The sequence below is a fragment of the Vidua macroura genome, chromosome Z (assembly GCF_024509145.1).
Source record: "Vidua macroura isolate BioBank_ID:100142 chromosome Z, ASM2450914v1, whole genome shotgun sequence".
Classification (NCBI taxonomy): Eukaryota; Metazoa; Chordata; class Aves; order Passeriformes; family Viduidae; genus Vidua; species Vidua macroura.
This window is the reverse complement of record NC_071611.1, coordinates 61158338-61175226: the sequence shown is the minus strand read 5'-3', so window position 1 is coordinate 61175226 and position 16889 is coordinate 61158338. Positions and strand designations below refer to the sequence as shown.

Genomic DNA, 16889 nt, shown 5'->3' with positions numbered 1-16889 from the left:
GTAAGTACCACCTAGAGATGTAAAATTCAGAAAATGCTGGCAGCAGATGCCATCCTACTGATCTGCTCTGAAAATGCTGATGCATTTACAGTAAATCACTAAGCAGGCCAGTTGTGCAACAAGTTGAAGTGACATAAAGTATTAACTTTTATGGTGATGAGTCAAATCAAACAAACATCCTCTTTATAAGCTTTCTCATGGCATGTAGTAGCATGTTCTGCAATTAATGAAACATTATAACAGCTCACAACAGAGCAAGTGTTGCAATAGTTTTGTAGGGCCAGGTTTCACATTATAAGTTTCACTATTTAGTGGGTAGATGAGAAGGATCAGCACTCACAAGGTTTACTTCATCTCAGTTTATTCAGGAAGAATGAGCCAGATTTCTTGTGAGGAAAGCAAAAGAAGTGCCATATTGCAAAATATCCAAAACTAATGTTAATTCCACACTCACAAACTTCAATGATACTTGCATTTCACTCAAGTGCTCAGAAAGTCCCTTTTCATCAGGTGTACTTTGGGGAAAAAAGTGAATTATAAAATTTGCTTCAATGGCTCACTTTTGCATAAATTTGCCCACTTTATACATCTGTATGTATCTGTGTATGCGTTGTGAGGCACTGCACTCAATTTTAACAGCTGCTCCTTCTGCTCAGGGTCTTCCTGACACCCTGTGTGTTGCCCACAGTAAGGAAATGCTCATCTACTGTCCCCCACTCCCACCTTCAAACTCACATTAACTTTTGACATTTACCAAAAAGACTTGGCTTTGTTCCCTCTATACCATGAACAGCATAAAGAGACAAGTATAAATTCCTGTGTCAGAAATTTTAGACTCAATACAGCAGATCATATACTAGTTATATACAGACATATTCTTATTTCCCAATTCAAACATATTCTTAAAAAGCACTTGTTTAAGGGCCTTCCTGACTAAAAATAGTTTTCTGTGTCTGTCAAGGCTTTTGCAGCATTAGACCTTAAAGCTGGTGTCTGTCTTGGATATAGGTGATGATTATAAGCTGTGCTGTCATATTAGCTGTTATAGAACAGAAGTGACAGAAGTGGGATTTCTTTATTTTGTTGGTTTTGGCTTTTTTTAAGCTCAAAAGTTAATTAGATACAGCAAAATTTGCATATTATTCTAGAAAAATTAATGGAAAGATTTCTATAAGAAAATTCTTCTTTTAAAGGGAGAGGTTGTTGCTCAGACCTTACCCAGTGTGAAGCCTTTAGCAAGTTCCTGAGGAATGTATAAAAGACTTACATTCTCATTTACTATATGTCTATACTACACTGAGAAACATTCAGAGGAAAATTCCCTTGGTCTACTGCTTTAATATGTTTTTCTTCCAGACTGTCTTTGCACAAGCAGAGTTAATGATTCCTAAAAGATCAGCCTGCCTCCACCTCTCAGTTCTGAAATACTTCCTCTGTTATTTTTTTTCTTTCAAGGGGAGAACTTTTCTTGCTCATTTATGGCCCCAGATTACTGTTCTAACTCTGTAATGCAATACTTGAACCCTTCAATCAGAACAGGACTATCTACATGGAGATCAACAGAAAATTCAACTCTTTGGAATTCCTCTTATTTTTGACTGTGAAGAGCGAGAGACTGTGAAGACTGGTTTCATAATATTATGAAACCAGTAAGGTAAAGAAGTTAAAAGCACACAGCTGCCAGTGGTTTCACTCTTGTTCTTCATCTCCCCTTTCCTCTGTGTTTCAGATCATCACATATTTATCATGTCACAATTTAAATTTCAATATCTTTGGATCAAGGTTTGTCTTTATTTGAATTTTTTCACAGATCTGGGTACTCAAAAAAAAAGTGAGAAGAGTACAGCTTAGGAAACTTAGAAAAACTGTGCCACTAGAATGCTTTCCTATTCAACAGGGTGTCTGCATCACCTTTCATCTTCATAAACAGTAAGGAGAAATATCAGACTGGTTTGTATCAAACAGACTCTATTGCTTTATTAATCAGTGTTAATATACAGGTTAATTAAAAAAAAAAGGTACAGTTTATGAAATGTACCCTCTACTTACAAGATACAAATCTAGGCTAATTGCCATGGTATCTATTGATGCTCACCCACTATAAAAAATTTACAGTTTTTTTTTCTGATATGCAAAACCTCAAGCAAACATTCTTTGTTAAACATTCAGTAAAGAAAACAGCATTCTACTACAGTTTCATATAGTGTTTTAGTGCAAAAGGAAGTACAAATATAAAAATACCGAGGCTTGAATAAAAAACCACAACAACAACAAAACCCCAAGCAAGCTGTGGAATTAGAGGTGAGTGTCAGCTATGGGTATTCTTCTAAGCTCTACGATCTGGGAATTAGCCATGCTGCTACCATCCTGGCTGCCATGACAAGACTCGTTATCACTGACACTGAGACCTGCACCTGAAATAGAGAAAAAACAACAAAAATAAGTGAGAATGAAATTTTGACACAGAAACGGGGATACTTTGTCCCATTCTGCTTTATTCTGATTATTGAAATGTTTCCCTATCTTGCAACCACGTGGCAAATTTCTTCATACTAGTCTACCATTCTGAATTCATGGATTATAATATTAGCTGACATAGCTTTGTACCATCCAGATATGCTTTTTCATAATTCCACTGTCATTCACTTTATTTGGCCCAGTAAGTGGTACAATAGATATTTAGAAGTTGCCTTGAAATCAGAAAAGCATAAATCAAGGCCTGGCTTGGACTGGGTTCATGGTCTGGCTGTTAGCATCTGGTACTTCCAAGAACTTCCTCATGAAAAATTGATTTTTAATGATACAATTTCCAAGTTAAATGATAATTCCAGCTGTCTTATTAGGACAGTAAATTCAACACGAGAAAAAATGCTGAACAAATATTCTTTAAACCCACATTTGACATAAACTGTTGCATTAAGTTTTATTTCTGCCAGAAAACAATACTAGAATTTGGTCCAAGGGAACCTCCAAAACATGTCTGGAAGAGACCTCAGGAGGCTACCTTCTCCATCCTTTTGTCATAGGACTTCTGCTAGCTTTCTGCTTCCTATTTGTTTGATGGGGACTTCATCTGGGCTTTTATTGTGGGGGAGGTTTGAGTTGATTAGTGTGAAGATTCATAATCCTGCACTAGTTTTTATGAAATGCAAATTTTTTCAGACCATTTTGTCACAAAAAAATCTGTTGAAACTATAAATTTCAGTGCTTTTTCAGTTCCTCTCCTCGAGCTATAGAACAAATTCTATACAATACATGAGTTTTGAGGGCTTAGGTGTCTAGGCTTTAAATTTGTTGAGAACTGCATATCAGTATAATGAGGCATGAGGATATCAATAAGAATCACTTTCAAGTACAATCCTGCAGCGATGTCATTTACAAATTATGGGGAAGTCATTTGTTTTAGGCAGAAGCAGATCTGTAACCACATGCAGTTCAAGGCAGTTACAAAGGAATGACATCTGGCTCAAAACAGCCCTGAATAGGGTATGCTGGGAGAGGCAGTAATTTGCATTTCATACTGAAAAACATTTTCTAGAGTTTCTATCAGGTATACAGTGCATCTCTTATTTCTACATCAGCTGGCATTCCAGTTTTTGATTTGTTTGAGAAAAGAAAAGAGTAGTTTAATTTTTTTTAGTTTCTTCACCTTTTTCTATGCTCTCTGTTGTTCCACTTTGACAAAGTTTTCTCTTAGCACCCTTCCACACACCACCCCTCATGCAGAAAAGAAGTATGGTAAACCAAGCAGCAGTGAGATGCTGCTTTGCTGTGGGAAGTCAGGCTGCAGTCTTGAATACAGAGTTTGTTCCAGAGAACCTGCACCTGCACAGAAGGTCCTGCCAAGTTTTCCTGCAGAGGTCTGGACGAAGTCCTGGTAGGGGCCAAACTTGGATCCATTCCCTATGATCCAGGCAAAAAGTGGGTAAGCTGCACCATGATCCTTCTTACACCTGGTTTTGGTGTTTGGGTCATGGAGGGAACATGTGTTCACTGACACTACTGAGTCCTTAGGTCTGCATGACCCAAGCTCTTGAGAAAACAACTACTGCCAGAGTATGACAAGAGTAAAAATCCATCAACATAGAGATACAATAACAAAGTCAAGATTAGGATCTGAATTATTAAAATACTTGTTTATAAATGTATTGAAGTTGATTTATATTTCTATGCACATTCAACCTTTTATTTGAGCCAGATCCTAGTATCCAAAAGGTGCTTGAAGGTCCTGGGAAAAACAGCAATTGTTTGAACAAGTTATTTTGATTGTTTGATATTTGATTATTTTAGAAAGGAAACCTGACTGTAATAGGGAAGATGAATCAGACTGTTGCATTTACCACATGGGGATGGACGATCAAGTAAAAACCATGAAGTAAATAAAATACTTTGAATTAAGAAATAATACAATACTTGTTATGTATCATACTAACAGTCAAATTCATTAAAGACATTTAGTCAATCTGAAAACGGTATGAAAAACTGAACCTCCCCCACTATTTAAAACCATTTGAAATCACACATATGATCACCTTGGGCTCAGATTTCAAGGTGAACAATGGGTGTTGGTGTTAGAAAGATATTTGTCTTACCAGTGGCTACATTGGTAAAGTGGCAACTATTTAGCACAGGGTTTCTTTAAAAATCTTTTGCTGGGCACTAAAAAGATCAGATATTGGTCTAATGGTATTATACTATGTATATTCTTAAATGTCATATACGTGCAAGTTTTGTCTATGCTCTGTGCAAAGTCAAAGGAGATTTTTTTTTGTTACAGAGGTTCTTATCAGGAACTTGGAAGTCAGAGACTGAAACTGGGTACTTTAGGTTTACAAAGGCCTTGCTCTGCTAATGCTGCAAAGACAAACTATGTTAGAGCTGATCCTTTTTAGGAATAAGAACTGCAACGTAACCAGGATACCAGCTTACCAAACAGTCGACTGGCTGGAAAGGGTATGACTGTTTACACAACTGAGTTTTACAGAGTTCGTTGGTCCATTGTTTTCTCAGATTAGATTGGAATTTAAACTCAATCAGATCCCAAAAAAGCATGCACTCTTTTAGAGATGCTAGAGTTGGATGGTAGATATGTAGCAGGGAGTATTACTTTTCCCCAGTTTGTGAAGAAAAATAAGCAAGAAAATGAAGCTTTTCTTTTCTTTTTGTATGCAAGCACTAGCTGTAAACTGAAAAGTCTCAGCTCAGGCTTCAAACCCAGAGAGGTTCCTCCACTGACATCTGCTGGTGAAGGGCTACACCATGCATCCATACGTGCCCTGGAACACCAGCTGTTATCATCTGCTTGCTCAGAGATAGCTCAGACTTTCACTAAAACATTTTAAGGGAGAGAGTCTGTTTTGTAAGTACTGTACTCATATCACTGGGAAAACTTTTTATCTCTCAAGCACTTATATCTTGCTTAATCAATCATGATTTTATTATATGTGTGTGATGTATATGAATAAGCTACACAAACCAAATTTAATTCTTCTTTCAGGTTTTTAACTTCACAGAAATTACACCAAGAGACATCCAGCTTCTAGAAATAACGTTCAGATTGAACTAAAAATGCTTACTGGGCATTGCGCAGTCACATTCAATAGCCATCAGGTAACATATGTGTGACAACCACAGATGAGAAAACTGAATTAATATGCAAACTAGCTAGCTTTCCTTCCTTTCTTTTTTCCTTTGAAGTGAGCCCTTCAAAACAAAGATTGATAAGGCAGGAACTTTGTCACCTACAATCCATATATGCCATGTAATAGAGAGTCTCCAGGATGCTGCACTGAAAACCCTTCAGAATTAAAATTTCAAGTGTTTTGTCAGGTTCAGAATGGCCACATGAAATGCTTTATTCTTAAACCAGGCACCGTCAATGGGGTCACCAAGGTTTATAAAATGCTGACTTTGGAACTCTGGCTGTATTAGATTGAAAATCATGGATCGTTTTATATAACATTGCTATTGTAACAGCTGTATTTGTATGGGGTTCTAGCTTAGTAGATTTTTCCAGGTATTTTCCCTATCAGGGAATCATTCAAATATTTGCATCATATTACAGAAATACTAGAGTATTTCTATAATATTTATCACAATTGCCTTTATTAAGATTAAAAAAACACTGAGGTTTGAATGTAGCAGTATTCTGCTAAATATGTATCTAGATACCATGGTCACCTCTGGAGGAGTTTGGGCCTCCCTCAAAGGCTTTCATGTGTTTTGGTTTCACATTTCATCCAAAGGAATAAATTGGTTTTGTGCATCACAGAAAGGGAGAGGACAAGAGTATTTGTAAGATATAGATGGAAGTTCAGAAATCCGTAAAGCTATCATGCATTTATTCATGCCTTAATGCTTCTCTACCAGAGTACAAGTCCTCAGGGAATTCTGGTATATTGGGCTTTATTCTCAATTACAATAACATATTACTTTGTTGCAATCTGGAAGGCAAAGGTCTTACTAAATTGACTATCAATATAAACCTTGCACAAGAAATCAGAGGGAAAATGAGATCAAGACCAAAATTGCAGACTGTTAAAGTCATTACTGAAATCAACAAAAAGTAATTCACAAATAACTAACCTTCTCAATAGAAGCTGTTTGAATCATCATAAGAGCCATAAATAAAATACAATTAAATAAATAAATACAAATCAATAAGCATTAAAAAAAAAGCTTTTAGCACATGTCAATTAGCAGGACATGTCCCTAAATTATTTTTCCTACCATAATTGTTTTATTATTTTGTTCACATAAGCCACTTTGGAGCTGTCTTCCAAAAGATCCCCAAAATAAAAGAAATGACAAGATGTAGTGAGCAGAGTGAATCCCAACTGTGTATTTCTGTATGGATATGAGCATATTTGATGGAAAGAAGGAATTACTTGGTAAGGCATTCAAATACAATGGCTGTATGATATAAGAAGCCCACTGGATTTCTCACACAAAACAGAAAAACCCTATCACCATGTGATGTTTGTACAAACCTAGCATAACAAGTGGCTAAGAAACAGCACACTGCTATCCACCTTATTTGCTAGGACTGCACTTGTATGCCTCCATCTGACCCAGCCTGTATTTCAGGTTAATCTGTAATTAGGTCCAGCATTAATGACCGTGGAACCAAGGGCTAAGTGCACAGTTCTGTGACACATTCCTTTAGCAACAAGGTTGAGTGTGCCAGCACAACTATTTATGGGGCTGCACTGCACACTGCAAATTATTAAACACTGACAAGTTAAAACCAAAGTTTTTCGGTGGAGGATTGGTTGATTTTTTTTAACCTGTCTTCATTTCTACAGCTGAGAGTGGCAGAAGGGCAGGAATGAAATTTTAGCTTTGCTATGATCATACTCATTCCCAGTGATCCTGGCTGCCAGGTTAAACCTTGGCCACAAAATTATTCCCTGTGAGCATAAGTTAAAGCCACCTTCAGACAGCTCAGAACTACATGAGCAGAAAGAACAGATGAAACACAAAGGGGCATAAAAACATTTTTACATATTCCTCTGCTAATCAGTGCTGATCCTCAGTCCTCAGAGTGGGAGTTAACATTTTAGCTCTTATTTATAGATAAGTTTTAGTATAGATTGACAGTTTTAGGGAACACAGATAATGGAAGGTTCTGTTTCAGTTTATCAAAGGTAAAGGTGAAACAACAGTATTTCTAATCTTCCTCCAAAAGCAGCACCCCCCAGTTTACCAGTGATAAAACTAGCTAATGTGGGGGGAAAAGCATCTTCTCCCTTCTCTTCCAGAATAAGGAATTCTCAGCCTTCTGACATAAAGTCTATTCCAAAAGGGTTTGAGAAGCTCCTCACACAGCAAATTATAGGCAAGAAAAGCTCAGCAAAAAGGCATCTTAGCTGCCTTTACACTTTAGCCTATTTAGAGAAAAGGTCCTTGTCTTCCAATTGCCAATGACCACTTCCTTGGAGCAAGGACTGGTGTTCGAAGGGCATCAGACTAACTCATGTAGAGTGGGAGAGAGAAGGGAGAGGAAAGAAAAATAAAAGGAGAAATCTAACCTGTCTTCTTGTGGTTTCATGTGAGCACAAGCAATGATGCAATAGAGGAAGAAATGTGGTGTTTAGAGACTAGGAGATGAGCTTATTTCAGTGCCTGCTAGCTTAACTATTATCATAATACTGTTAGACCACAGCACAGTGAATATTTTAGCAGCATAGGTCCATATTACCAAACAGAGAAAAAAAAATCCAGCTTTCCACCACCTCATCTTCCTTTTTATTACTTCCATGTGATTCCTTGTCTCCCTCTACTTGGCCATGCATTTAACTGAACTGGAGAATGTGTCAGGATGAAAAGAATAAAAAAGATTTTTAGTTACAGAAAAGCTTGTTGGTTTTTGTGGGTTTTTTTGGGTGTGGTTTTTTTGTTTGTTTTGTTTTTGTTTTAAGAAAAATGTTGAGCTAGAGGTTGTGTCTGAGACAATAGCTGATAAACATTTACTCTGCTGGTCAAAGATGCTCTAACCTTCCACACCACTTCTTCAGTGCATCTTGTTCAAATGTGGGCCTGAAACCAGATGGGACAACTGGTTTGGTTTAGAAATCATGGGGATTTTTGCTGTTGTAACACCACTGGGGACACCATGTGGGCACATGAATAAGCATTGGTGTAAAATTGTCTGGCACTACTTGAATCAGTAATGTAAACAAAATATTTTTCTCCAACAATGGCCTGAGGTCATTACCTCAAATCACATTAATATGAAATGCCCATAAAAAATTATGATAAAATTTTAATGAAGAAGACAATAATAGACTTTAGGCAAGAAAACCGAAAGTTGATTTTAGACCTACTTTCTCAAAGAACTTAAGTCAACTAAGGATAGAGCTTGAAGACTTCAGAAAAAGTAACTAAGTGCTGAATATGTGTTGAATTGTATTATGTTTCAGCTATGGCTGTTGCCTAGATTGTTCTTCATGCCTTAAGACTCATGCCAACTGATTTACTTAAGCAGTAAACATTGTGTAATAATAGGAGTGTTATATCTAGATACTTTAATGTCTTATTAACTATCTATGAAATTCCTTAGTGTTGAAGAAGTCAAAAAGTAAAAGCTACCTTCTTACATACTTAAAAAAAAAGGTTTTCAACTGTAACTTTTGCACCTACCTTTGAAAGTCTTGAGAAGAAAAATTGACTGCTAACAAAGTAGAACTAGTCTGCAAAATGTTTAGAAAAATTAATAAGCATAAAACAGATTTTCACAAAACATAGAATGGTTTGGGTTGGAAGGGACCATAAGGACCATCTATTTCCAACCCCCTGCCATGGGCAGGAATACCTTCCACTAGATCAGGTTGCTCAGAGTCCTATTAAACCTGGCTTTGAACACTTCCAGGGATGGGGCAGCAGCAGCCAGTTTCTCCAGGTAACCTGTGCCAGGGCCTCCCCACCACCACAGAGAAGAATTTCTTCCGAATACCTAATCGAAACACGCCCTCTTTCAGTTCAAAGCCCCCTTGTCCTCTCCCACTATGCCCTTGTCAAAAGTCCCTCTCCAGTTCTCTTGTAGCCCCTTTAGGTATTGGAAGGGACTCAAAGCTCTCCTGAGTGCCTTTCCTTCTCCAGGCTGACAACCCCAATTCTCTCAGCCTTTCCTCACAGCAGAGGCTTTCCAGCCCTCTGAGCACCTTCACGGCCTCCTCTGGAATCAGTCCATGTCCTTCACGTGTTGAGGGCCCCATAATTAGAGGCATTTCCTGCAATCTAAATCAGTTTAGAATATAGAGCGTTATGAACTCACTGAATAAAAATACCTATTTATTATCAGCATTCCCAGTCTTCCATCCAGTTTGACTTGATATCACTGAGGGTAACAAGCTTCTGAAATTGTGTGTGCCAGGTCACTTAATTTGCTACTCCCACAAATATCTTGCTGTTGTCTCTTGCAAGGCTCAGTGATATCCCTAATGATCATTTAGGTGACCTCCTGCTACCAAGCAAGTCCACTTGTACTTTACCTGGGTGGGCTTTGGTTAGTGTATGCCACATCTTATCAGGTAGGATTCCTTTGCCTCTTTGGTTGCCCTATCAGACCTTCCCATGATAACTGATCTTTAAGATTTTCTTAAATTTTAAGATTTTCTTTGGAAATCAGATTATATTAAGAGACCTCATTAACTGTATCTCGTGGAATGGTGGCACCATTAGGATGAATAACAACACAGCAATACAGCAAACTTTGAAGGGCAAGGGGAAGAGTCACTCACCAGTCTTTAAAGCAAATATTAGGTCATCAAACTCTTGTGATTCCTCATCAGCAACTAATGAGCTGGTACTGAATCCTCCAGAAGGGTGGAAAACATTACCATTTTGTGGACTCTGCTTAAAGGCAGCATTAGCTTGACTAGCAGGCTGCAAGGATGCCCTCTCCCAGTCTGCAGGCACCTGCAGAGTGTAAAAAGACACAAAAATTCAGTGATCATCAAAACCATTGTAAAGAAACTGGAAATTATGACCAGAGCCGAACTGAAGACCAAGAGATTTTCAAACCAGCTACTCCGTCACTTCTATAATGAAGCTTTTTTAAAATTTTTAGTAAATTGTATCTATATATCTATATCTATATCTAATATATCTGTATCTATATCTACCTATCTCCATCTCCCTTTCCCTTGCCTTTCCTTCCATTCTGTATTGGGTTTTCATGGCCAAATTCTGGTAGTAGGGAGGGTTACAGGGGGTCTACTGGGGTGGCTTCTGTGAGAAGCTACTGGAAGCTTCCTCCATGCCTGGTAGAGCAATCCCTGGCAGCTGCAAAGATGTATTCAGTGCCACATCTGGGCCAATTAGAAATGGTGGTAATGCCTCTGTGATAACATATTTAAGAAGAAGAATAAAAAAAAAAATGGGTTATTGAGAAGATGTAACTGTGCCCAGGGAAAAGCAGGGTGAGAATTTGTGAGAGGAACAATTCTGCAGACACCAGAGTCAGTGAAGAATGACTGGGAGAAGATGCTCCAGATGCAAGAGCTGGGATTCCCTTGCAGCCCATGATGCAGACCATGAGGAAGCAGCTGTGCCCCTGCAACCCATGGAGGAGTCCCATGCCAGAGCACAGGGGTGCCTGAGAGGAGGCTGTGAGAGGTGTTCAGAGACCACACTGGGGCCTGTCCATGAAGGACTACACCCCTTGAAAGAGAGACCCCATGCTGCAGCAGTCTGGGGAGGACTCTTGCCTGTAGGATTGATTCCCACTGGGGAAGTTCATGGTGAACTGTCTTCTGTGTGAGGGACCCCATGTTCAAGTATGGGAAGGACTCCCCTCCCTGAGGAGCAAGCTGCAGATGCTACAGGTGATGAACTGACCATAACCCCATTCCTTGTCTCCCTGTGCTACTGAGGGACGAATTAGACCCGGGAAAGAAGGAGGGTTGGTGAAGAGAGGAAGGTTTTTTAAGGTCTTTTTTTTTTTTTCATTATGCTGCTCTGATTTTGTTAGCAATAAATTAAGTTAATATCGCTAAGTATACTCTATATCATCCACTTTAGTGGGTGCCTGACATCCAGGCAGGGTAAACCCACTACACCTTCCTTTCCCTTTTCCCATTTTTTTTCCCTTTTCCTTTATTTTTTTCCCTTTTCCCTTTTCCTTTTTCCCATTTCCACTCCCTTCCTTTCCACTTTCCCCTTTCCATTCCATTCCATTCCATTCCATTCCATTCCATTCCATTCCATTCCATTCCATTCCAATTTTATTCTAACTTTATTTTAATTTCCAGAAGTTTTGAACATCATAACTGAGAAATTAACCACTTAAAACTCATCCAAAACCTATAGTAAGCTGAAAGAATTAACCTGATATTTTGATTTCTCATGACCTACTTTTGACACTTTAGCCAACCTCTATAATAAACTGAAGACTCAAATGTGAAAGGGCAAATTCTCTAGGAGGTATGTCATCAGGGCACAGTAAGTTCCAAGAATAACATGGATAAAGATAACTGGATAAACACGGACAAAGATAAGATATTTCTGATATTAAAATAAATGCAAAAAAAAAGCTCTCCCCCCTCAACCTATAATACTTAGCATCTAATTCCCATGTATTACACTTCAGAACTAGTGCTGAAATTTCCAGGTACATTTCAATAAAAAAGTTAATGACAATAGAGAACTACAGAGGACTCTTACCTCTTCCATAGCACTGATGAGGTTCTGTGTAGACTTGCTGATCTCTCCTCCCGCAGCTGGAAGACCACTGCCATGTGTGAAAAATGCTGATCCTGGAGTTGTATGCCCATTCATGTCAACAGTATAACTTGCTTTCACAGGACAGCAAAGTTGGTTGTGCAGGATAAAATATACCACAAAGACATAAAGACCCTTAAACAGAGATTGAAAGACAACAGCAGCTTGTGAAATGCAGGGAGCTTGGTTCAGAGCTTTCTGTGCAAAATATTGGATGACATCACTGTCCATCAGAGATCTAAAAGTTACAAGTAAGTTCATATCCTGAGTTCGTCAGCTAAAAAACACACAAGAACACACACACACACACAAATATTTGAAAATTATTTAGTTCAACCTACAGAGTCGCAAAGGAAAGCCACGACCCCAAAACCAACAAAACCGACTTGAGTTTCACAGTTGTCATAACAGTGAAAATGAGGTTAAAGACCTCCCTTATAATAGTATTTGGCTGCTGTTCTGTAGCCACAATTCTTCATTTTCTTACTGACCTGCTGGCTTTTTGCAATCTTTACCTCATGCAAACTGCACTGCTGCTGTCACAGATACCATAACTATAAATCAGATGTTCTGTGACATGCACTAATTCAGCACTGATTTTAATTTCTGATTACATCAAAGGCTCTCCTGTATGCTTCTGAAGTTCTTTAAAACTTGCTAATTTTGACCTTTAGTCTGAGCCAAGACAAATAATATAACCATGTCTTGTGTTTATAAAGAAATCCAGTAATTTAACTTCTAATATGAAATCTGACTTTAACTTTTAAGCTGCACCAATACTGAGGGAATACTGATAAATCAACCTGTTCAAAAATTACTAAAGAAGGGGTAACCAAAATAGTACAGAAAGAAGTCTTCTGCATTCTTACCAATTACTGCAATACAATTATATTTGCAATGTTTTTTTTTTTTTTAATTCATATTGTTCTCTAGACCCTGAAGCCAATTGTACTAAACAGAACAATTCATTTTAAAGGTATTCACTGGCATGGAAGTACTAACTGGTATTACAAACAGTAAGGAGTTTAATCTAATTATATTTGTGAATTCCTAATGAAACAAATTTTGAAAATACCTAAAAAAAGAAGAGACTGCAAATACCCAACAGCACTTAACAATACATAGACTGGTAATTTCTGTTGCCAAAATGATATAACAGAGTCATCTGGTCCCAAGTGACACATAAGAAAAGGTAATGGGATTCAAGAGAATTTCAATCTCAGCTGGTTAAACACTGTAAATACTCCCACACAGCTGCTATAAAACCATACAGCTCTGCATGTGAGGTGAGGTTTTTTTTTTAACAGAAAACTATCAAACAAAAGTGCTAAAAGCACTAAAAAACTGTCTTGAGAAAACATGTTCCTGCTTTTCCAGATTATTGTTTATTTGTCATGACAACTCAGAGCAGTTCACTGAGAGGAAATATTTTTGTGATACATATAAGCAAATAAATTCCATAAAATTGATGTAAACATGTTTGAGACACTAAAAAGGAACTAAAATTTCCTTTCATTCTATAAACAAGTTCAAGGACTCTGATATACATCAAACATAATAGGGCCAGCAAATGGATTTATTTTAAGTTGTTATGGATATGAAAAGGAAAAAACCCCAAGAAGGACAAATTATAGTGACAATACAAAATTCAGAGTAGCCTCTGGCAGTTCAGTCTCTATGAGGGCCTAGCCACAAAAGTTGCACACACATTTCAAGTGGTTTTGTATTTTTCCAGAAAACCCATTAGCTGAAGATGCTGCACAGTCCTGTCTTTTGAAATTGCAGGGACACAAGGCATTGGCATACAAGATCCATGACAAGTCACTCTCCTGTGTAGCCTCAAGTGTGGACACCCCATTTTGTAAAGCAAATACTCATGGAATAAAGTGTCACAATTATCTCCTTAACTTGGTCTGTGTCCTGGTGTAACTCTCTGCAGATGGATGATGTGACAACTCCTCTGGGTCCTTCCATAGTAATCATGTGGACACAGGGAGGTTATTTTAATACCTAAGGACAGGAGAAGTCAAAGGCTGAGACAGATAGCAGAACCAAAAACTGTGTTTTACTTCTCCTCTCTTGTAAATTGTTAGAGCAATGTCTTACAAACATAAGCTTATATGTAATGAAACCCAACAGTTCTAAGCAGGCAATACATTTACACAGGAATTCTTGCTGGACAGAGAATTCCTTGCTTGGCTGGACAAAGGATGGATCCTTATTTCACCTATATTCCTCTCCAAATCTAGGATCTCAATAAGATAATGTTCTGTAGATGTGAGTTGCTTTATATCATCACTGTAGTTTTGTCTGAAGCATCAAAAAGGTTTTGTGGTCATATTCTGACAGTCCTGTGTCCCTGTTAAAAAACCCCAGGAAGGTGGTTAGGAAGCTAAAACAAGTCAAATGGTCCTGCCCAGATAGCACTGAGTTCCAAAGACCATACACATGAAGATATGCAGCAAATCACATGGATTTCTGTTTCTTTTCAAGCCAGCAGCTACCAGTAAGGTGTTTACTCTGAAAGAGCATGGACACCGTGCAGATACTTAGGTTGTTGTCGGTGCAACCACAGCTTTCACAGTTTCAGTGGGTTTTTTCAAAAGCACCAGTCTGAGAATTGAACTATCTTTTGTCATGCTTTTGACTCATGTTTCTTTTCACTTTAACCTTTAACACTGTAAAAACAGTCATAAATTGCTATGAAAATAAAGTTGTTGGCATTGTAATATGTTTTTGTGTGTTTATCATATAAACAACGCTAGCCAAGTTGGAACTACTGTACTTTTTCAGAGACTCACAGACCTTGTGCTTGCTGGCTGGACTAAGAATTAAATAAAGACAATAGTTAATTTCTGCTGACAGGCCTGCTGGGAACCTTCACCCTCCATAAGGATTGAAAAGAGGTTGGTCAAGGTGTGGATATTAGTTAACATAGGTAACGACATCTCTGTTAAGTCTATGGGAAATAATATTTTTTATTAGAAGTTTTCATCAAAAAAAACCTAAGCTAAACTCAAACCCCAAAATCTCAGCCTAGTGCCAGCAACCTCTGCTGCCGCATATATATTGGGAGGCACACTCCTCAACTCACAAGCATGTGCTGGGGAGTCAGGAGAATCAGGAGAATCTCTTGAGTCCCACATTACAATGACTGACTAATAATCCAAGAGCTTGACCTGGGCTCCATTGAAGCACACTGAACAACTAAACTAAAGAATTAGGACTTTAGAGGATTTAATAGTAATTCTACATAAATTCTGTCTATTGGGCCCACAGGACTACTTAGAAAACATTTAACCCCATTTCATTTATGGATACATTATCACAGTAGTGTTAGTACAATGCCACAGTAAAAGATCAAAGAAAAAGGTAGTAGAAATGTATTTCCTACAGAGGAAGGTGGGAACTGCTTCAAGCAGAAAATTAGAATGTCCCGAAGAAGGGAGCACAAACAGGCAACTTACAGCTCTCAAACATGGTGCCTATATGAAAAAAGCCTGCAGGAGACTCCAAAGTCTGCAAAGACTGTTGGATATTTGCTGATGGAAAATAATTAAGCTCTTACCATTTCATCTCAGCAAGCTGGTCTGGCCCATAATCTCTTTTGTAGTGAAAAAAGAGGGAAAACAATGTCCATATAAACACAGGTACAACTGTCTGAAAGAAAGCTCACATGGAAAAGCTTGATGGGATATTTTTGTTCAGTGAGGTGGGAGCAGCCTCAGTACTGCTCTAGGTTATGCCAGGTAGTTCACCTTAAAAGAGACAGTCATGGAGAAGCCAGTGGGAAGTGACAGAAGTAGACAGAATGGTCCTAAGTTGAAACAGGGAAGGTTCCAACTGGATATGAGGAAAACATATTTAATGTAGGGGTAACTAAGCACTGGAGCAACCTGTCCAAGACGACTGTGGGAATTACTCCATAGAAGAAGAAGGGAGTTTTTTCCCTGGTATATATGAACAAAATATAATTGGTAAGAGGGTTTTGTTCATGCATGTGTGTGAGGAGGGTTCTCCTATGCAACAGATTGATTTTTTTATTTTGAGGAGCAGCTGCAGGAAGCTAGTAAATTAAGGACAGAATACATTAATACATTTTACACCTCATGAAATCCCATGCAGAACTGGAGGACAGGAAACTTTCACTGCACACACACTGAACACTCAGAGTTTCTGTGTCTCTGTGCACTAACTCTGTGTGCTCCAGCTTACTGTGATGGCACTACAGTACATCTAAATTTGAAAACTGAGCTAACTCTGTTATTAGTAATGAGTAAGGGTAAATCAAAAATCTTTTCATCATCTCCTTTTTACATACAGAGAGAAAACCAAGGTGCTTATTGCATCACATTACTTTATTATTATTCTGATAAACACAAACATACCAAGGCATTAGACTTATTTTTGAAGCTAATATACATCATATTTCTCCCACAAGTATTTTAACCATACCCTACCCTGAAAATTGTAGAACCTATTTTCCACAGAGAAGTGCATTCAGATACTATCATCTGTTTTAGAGGAATGGTATTCCTATATATAAAACGAAAGTGTCTTAAGAGGATTTTTGTGAACAAAAAATAATTTCATCACTCCATTTTAGCCATTCCTCAACCTGCTTATACTTCAGCCTGGGTATATATTAGCACTAGAAAAACATAATT

At 38.0% G+C, this 16889-nt stretch overlaps 1 protein-coding gene across 1 annotated transcript in view; it reads right to left on the bottom strand.

The window, feature by feature from the left end:
* Positions 1–1906: 1906 nt before the first annotated feature.
* The window catches only part of ADGRV1 (adhesion G protein-coupled receptor V1), a 255023-nt gene continuing 240040 nt past the window's right edge, over positions 1907–16889 (bottom strand). Inside the window, exons 89-91 of the mRNA XM_054003522.1 lie at positions 12166–12357; positions 10242–10419; positions 1907–2414 (exon numbers count right to left, since the gene is read on the bottom strand). Coding sequence (XP_053859497.1) covers positions 2296–2414; positions 10242–10419; positions 12166–12357 — 489 coding nt within the window. The 3' untranslated portion in view covers positions 1907–2295. The remainder of the gene's footprint in view (positions 2415–10241; positions 10420–12165; positions 12358–16889) is intronic.